Below are 5996 nucleotides of genomic sequence, written 5' to 3'. Positions count from 1 at the left end.
AAAAAAAAAAAAAAAAAAAAAAAAAAAAAAATATATATATATAAATAGATACACATATATATATATATATATATATATATATATATATATATGTGAGAGAGGGATGATACCAAAAAGAAGGATACATGTGGCTCTTAACATAATTAAATATTTACATATTTAATAACTTTTGAATGGGGTTTACCTTCTTTTTATACTTCTTTCCCATCTTTAATATTTTCCTTTTTATTTTTTTATAGGAAACGTAGTATTTTCTATAATGACTTGGGATGTCATCCATTTTTTCAATATTGAAAAAAGCAAAAAAAAAAAAATATATATGTATATGTATATATATTTATATATATATATTTATATATATATTATATTTCAATTTATATGTATGGCCTTATACATTCCATTAAATATATTATATCATGGATACGCAAATATAACTTTACGATAATTTCGATCCATTTAAAGAACATTAAATATTATATTACATAAATAAAACGATTATACTATAAAGAAATTATAAAATAAATTATATATATATATATATATATATATATATATATATATATATAATATATAATATATAATATATATTATATTTATTTTATATAAAAAAATATCTACATTAGCCAAACGTGTAAAATGTGCATATAATAAAAAGTCTGCGAAATAGAAATATACATATATATTAATATTAATATATATGTAAAGGATCACTTTCTAATTTTTATTCTTATCCACAAAATAAAAAAAAAAAAAAAAAAAAAAAAAAAAAAACTATTTTAAAATATATGATGACAATAAAATTATGTTTAATGATTATCGAAATATACGAGGACCTATTTGTTATTGTAAATACTAAGTGTTCATAATATTATTTATTAAATATTATTATCTATACTTATTTTTATATTATATTGTTTTTAATTTTATTTTTTGTGTAAGATGAGAATAATTTGTTTTAAACCAAACATTGGAATGAGGTAACCGTAAAATATATTATAATTATTTCTTTTGTTTTTACATTTTAATCTGTTGAAATGTTATTAAATATGAAGGAAGGAAAAAATAAGGAAAAAATAGAAAAAAGAAAAGAAATAAATAGAAAAAAGAAAAGAAAAAAATAGAAAAAAGAAAAGAAAAAAATAGAAAAAAAAGAAAAGAAAAAAATAGAAAAAAAAGAAAAGAAAAAAATAGAAAAAAGAAAAGAAAAAAATAGAAAAAAGAAAAGAAAAAAAAATAGAAAAAAAAGAAAAGAAAAAAATAGAAAAAAGAAAAGAAAAAAATACGTTGACCTTTATCAATATTAATTATTATCAAATAAATTCAAAATGTATATAATGAATATATAATTTTTTTTTTTTTTTTTTTTTTTTTGTTGTTGTTGTATGATATTTTCCTTTATCATCTTTACAATTTTTTTTTATTTTTATTTAAAAATTTTTTCTATTTTCTTTAGAATAAATATTATTTTTGGTATTATATTTAAATTGGTGTTTTTATTTATATGTCGTATGGGTATAAGAAATATTAATATATAAAATATAAAATATATATATATTATATAATATAATATGTATACATATACTATATTTTTCATAATATATTTTTTACAATAATATGTATATATATATATATATATATTATATTATAAGAAATAATTATTACATTGTATAAACAAATAAAAAAAAATAAATATATTATATATATATATATAATAAGTATAAATTTCATGTTTTATCTTTTTTTTAGATTGATAAAATTTCCATTTAATTTAAACAAATTATATATATATGTATATATATATATATATATATATCATGACATTATTTGAGAAAAATATAAATGAATTAGAAAAAAAAAAAAATAAAAAAAAATAAAAAAAGAAAGAAAGATCTGAATATAGATTATTTTACAAATATTTATATTATTTACATTTTTTTTATAATTTATTTTTAACAGTTGCTTGTTATTATTAAATAAATGACTTTTTTTTTTTTTTTTTTTTTTAATAAATAAAAATATAAATCTCTTTACATATATATATATATATATATATATATTTTAAAAATTATTGTTTATTTGTTTTTTTTTTTTTTTTGTTATAAGAAAACTAAATAAATAAAAAAGAATGACATTAAATGGAAAAGCAAAACTTATAAGCTTTTTATTCTTAGCAGGAGGAGGAACGTATTACATATATAAATATAAAAAGAACGAAATAAAACAATTTTTGAATAGATTATTTTTTAATAAGAAGAAGAAAAAAAAGAAAAGTATAAATAAAGGGAAACGAAAAGGAAATAAATTATATAATAATGATGATATAAATGACACTAATAAATATAGTGATAGTAGTGAAATTTGTTCTTCACATTCTTTTTGTTCCTCTGGTGTGGATGAAGAAAATAAATATTTATTAGATGAAATTATGAAATTACATGAGAGTAGTATATCTTATTTAAGTTCAGACAATGATGTGAATACCAATACAGAATATGAAAAAATAAAAAAGGAACCAATAAAGAAAAAGATAGACATATTTAATAATGATAATAATATTAGTAGCGCAGAGGATACTATATCGGATGTTGAAGATATTAATAACTTGAATGAAAGAACAAATTACAAATTTGTACAAATGAAAAATAAAAAAAATATTATAAATAAAAGGAATATTATAAATAAAAAAAATATAATAAATAAAAAATATATAAATAATCAAAATGGTATAAATAATCAAAATGGTATAAATAATTCAAATGATTTAAATAATTCAAATGATTTAAATAATTCAAATGATATAAATAATTCAAATGGTATAAATAATTCAAATGATTTAAATTATCCAAATGATTTAAATTATCCAAATGATTTAAATTTCCCAAATAATTATATGCATGATAAAAAAAACAAAACAAAAAAATTCAATGACAGTACTACAAATAGTAACATGGACACATTTGATAATAACAATATTATTATACTACCCGAAAATTATAAAATATATTTTAAATCTTTTGGATGTGCTCATAATAGTTCAGATTCTGAATTTATGATGGGGTTACTTGCTAACTATGGTTTTAAGTTTGTAAAAAAAATTGAGGAATGTGACATATGTATTGTTAATAGTTGTACTGTTAAAAATCCTAGTGAAGAAAGTATGAAGACTATTATTAATTATGTAAAAAAATTAAATAACCATAGTAATAAGAAAAAAACAAAAAAAACAAAAAAAAATTTACAGGGAGAATATGACTTCGAATGCTTATCAACATCTTCATCTGGTTTTTCAGATATAGATAATGAATATTGTTATGAGAAAGGATATCAAAACGAAGCAGCTGAATGTGCTACTAGTAAACAAATTAGTAGCTCTCATCATAAGGACAATAAAAAGCACCAATGTGACGATACTAATTATAGTAATCATTCTTGTTGTGCCGAAGATACCAATCGATTTAAAAATAATAAGACTGATTTTTTGAAAGAGCCAAAATGTTGTTCATCCGATGTGGCAAAAGGCCAGTGTGAGTGTGAAGAAGGAAATAAACAAAAAATGAAAGAAGAAAAAAAAATGAAAGAAGAAAAAAAAATGAAAGAAGAAAAAAAAATGAAAGAACAAATAAAAGAAGAACAAATAAAAGAAGAACAAATAAAAGAAGAACAAATAAAAGAAGAACAAATAAAAGAAGAACAAATAAAAGAAGAACAAATAAAAGAAGAACAAATAAAAGAAGAACAAATAAAAGAAGAACAAAAAAAAGAAGAACAAATAAAAGAAGAACAAATAAAAGAAGAACAAAAAAAAGAACAAATAAAAGAACAAATAAAAGAACAACATGATGAGAATTTCAATTTTAAAGATATTAATCAAAATAACAATCTTCTTACAAATAATAACATCCTGCAAAATACAAGGTCCGAAAAAAATAAAAATAAAAAGATACATGGAGAAGGAAAGAATATAAAAATTATCGTATGTGGGTGCGTACCACAAGCAGAAAAAGATATGGAGATATTTGAAAATGTGTCACTTGTTGGAGTAAATAATATTGACAAAATTGTAGATGTAGTAGAAAATGTTATAAATGGTTATAATGTACAATATCTGAAGACAACCAAAAAAATGACTTCATTAAATTTACCAAAAATTAGGAAAAATAAATATATAGAAATTATAAATATTAATAATGGTTGCTTAGGTAATTGTACGTATTGTAAAACAAAATTTGCCAGAGGAGATTTATCAAGTTATAATATAAGAGATATAACCGATAGAATTACATATGTATGTAATGAAGAAAATATAAAGGAAATATGGTTAACATCTGAAGATACAGGTGCTTATGGTATAGATATAAATACAGATATAGTAAATTTATTAAAAAATATATTAAAAAGTGTTGAACATACTAATGTAATGATACGTTTAGGTATGACGAACCCACCATATATATTAAAACATATAAAAGATATATGTACATTATTAAAACATAAAAATATGTATGAATTTATACATATACCAGTACAAAGCGGAAGTAATAATGTATTAAAAAATATGAATAGAGAATATACAATAGAAGATTTTATTTTTCTTGTACAGAACTTAAGAAAATATGTACCAAATATTACAATTTCTACAGATATTATATGTGGATTCCCATATGAATCCGAACAAGATCATCAAAACACTGTACATCTAATTAAAAATTTCCAATTCCCCATTCTAAATATATCCCAATTCTATCCAAGAAGAGGTACTGTAGCATATAATATGAAAAAAATTAATACAAAAATTGTAAAGAAAAGATCAAGAGATGTTACAGAAGCATTCTTATCGTATGAACATAATTATAAGTTCCTTCAAAATACTATACAACAAGTTCTATTTACAGAAATTTCGTCCAAGAGTGACCATATCATAGGTCACACAAAGCAATATGTTAAAGTGTTATTACCGAATGAAAATAATAAAAATATAGAACTTCTGGGGAATTTCGCAACATGTAAAATTTTATCTACACATAAATGGCACGTCTTTGCTGAGTTGAGCAAATAACAACATTAATATGAACATATATATAAATATGTATATATATAAATATGTATATATATAAATATGTATATATATAAATATGTATATATATAAATATGTATATATATAAATATGTATATATGTATATATATGTATTTATGTATATATGTATATATATGTATTTATGTATATATGTATATATATTTATATATATATATATATTTTTTTTTTTTTTTTTTTATTAATTTATTGTGGCTCTTTTATCATTTTTAACCATTTTATAATATTGTCATTTCCTTTAGTTCCATTTTAATTTTTTTTGTTTTGGTTACATGAACAATAATTAAATGAAAACACATATATGTGTATTTATTTATTATATATAAGTGTATAACTTGTTTAACCTTTTATATACCTTTTATATAAACCATAAAAAAAAATATATATATATATATGTATGTATATATATGTATGTATATATATATATATATATATGTACATATATATATATATTCGTTCATATATTTTTTATACTTTTATCATTTTTAACCATTTTATAATATTGTCATTTCCTTTAGTTCCATTTTAATTTTTTTTGTTTTGGTTACATGAACAATAATTAAATGAAAACACATATATGTGTATTTATTTATTATATATAAGTGTATAACTTGTTTAACCTTTTATATAAACCATAAAAAAAAATATATATATATATATGTATGTATATATATGTATGTATATATATATATATATATATGTACATATTTATATATATTCGTTCATATATTTTTTATACTACTCCATAATATCATCATTACTATTGTTATAAAAATCCTTAAAAGACACATCATTGAGCTTCATATAGATAAACAAGAAATATACAAACGTACATATGTTCGTACAAGGTATACCTATATATATATATATATATATATATATATATATATATATATATATATAT

The 5996-nt window shown here is 18.6% G+C and overlaps 2 protein-coding genes across 2 annotated transcripts in view; one reads left to right on the top strand and one right to left on the bottom strand.

Moving 5' to 3' along the window:
• Nucleotides 1-280, bottom strand: part of PRSY57_0620700 (vacuolar transporter chaperone, putative) — a gene marked incomplete at both ends in the record, with an annotated part of 3659 nt that extends 3379 nt beyond the window's left edge. The window contains one exon of the mRNA XM_012906580.2: nt 185-280. Coding sequence (XP_012762034.2) covers nt 185-280 — 96 coding nt within the window. The remainder of the gene's footprint in view (nt 1-184) is intronic.
• Nucleotides 281-2125: 1845 nt separating this feature from the next.
• On the top strand, nt 2126-5056 carry PRSY57_0620600 (radical SAM protein, putative; the record flags this gene model as incomplete). The annotated part of the gene is made up of 1 exon (XM_012906579.2): nt 2126-5056. The coding sequence occupies one exon, from the start codon at nt 2126-2128 to the stop codon at nt 5054-5056; it is 2931 nt and encodes a 976-aa protein (XP_012762033.2).
• Nucleotides 5057-5996: the final 940 nt, after the last annotated feature.

The sequence above is a fragment of the Plasmodium reichenowi genome, chromosome 6 (assembly GCF_001601855.1).
Source record: "Plasmodium reichenowi strain SY57 chromosome 6, whole genome shotgun sequence".
Classification (NCBI taxonomy): Eukaryota; Apicomplexa; class Aconoidasida; order Haemosporida; family Plasmodiidae; genus Plasmodium; species Plasmodium reichenowi.
Note: the sequence above shows the minus strand (reverse complement) of the source record. Positions and strands in the feature narration are given on the sequence as shown.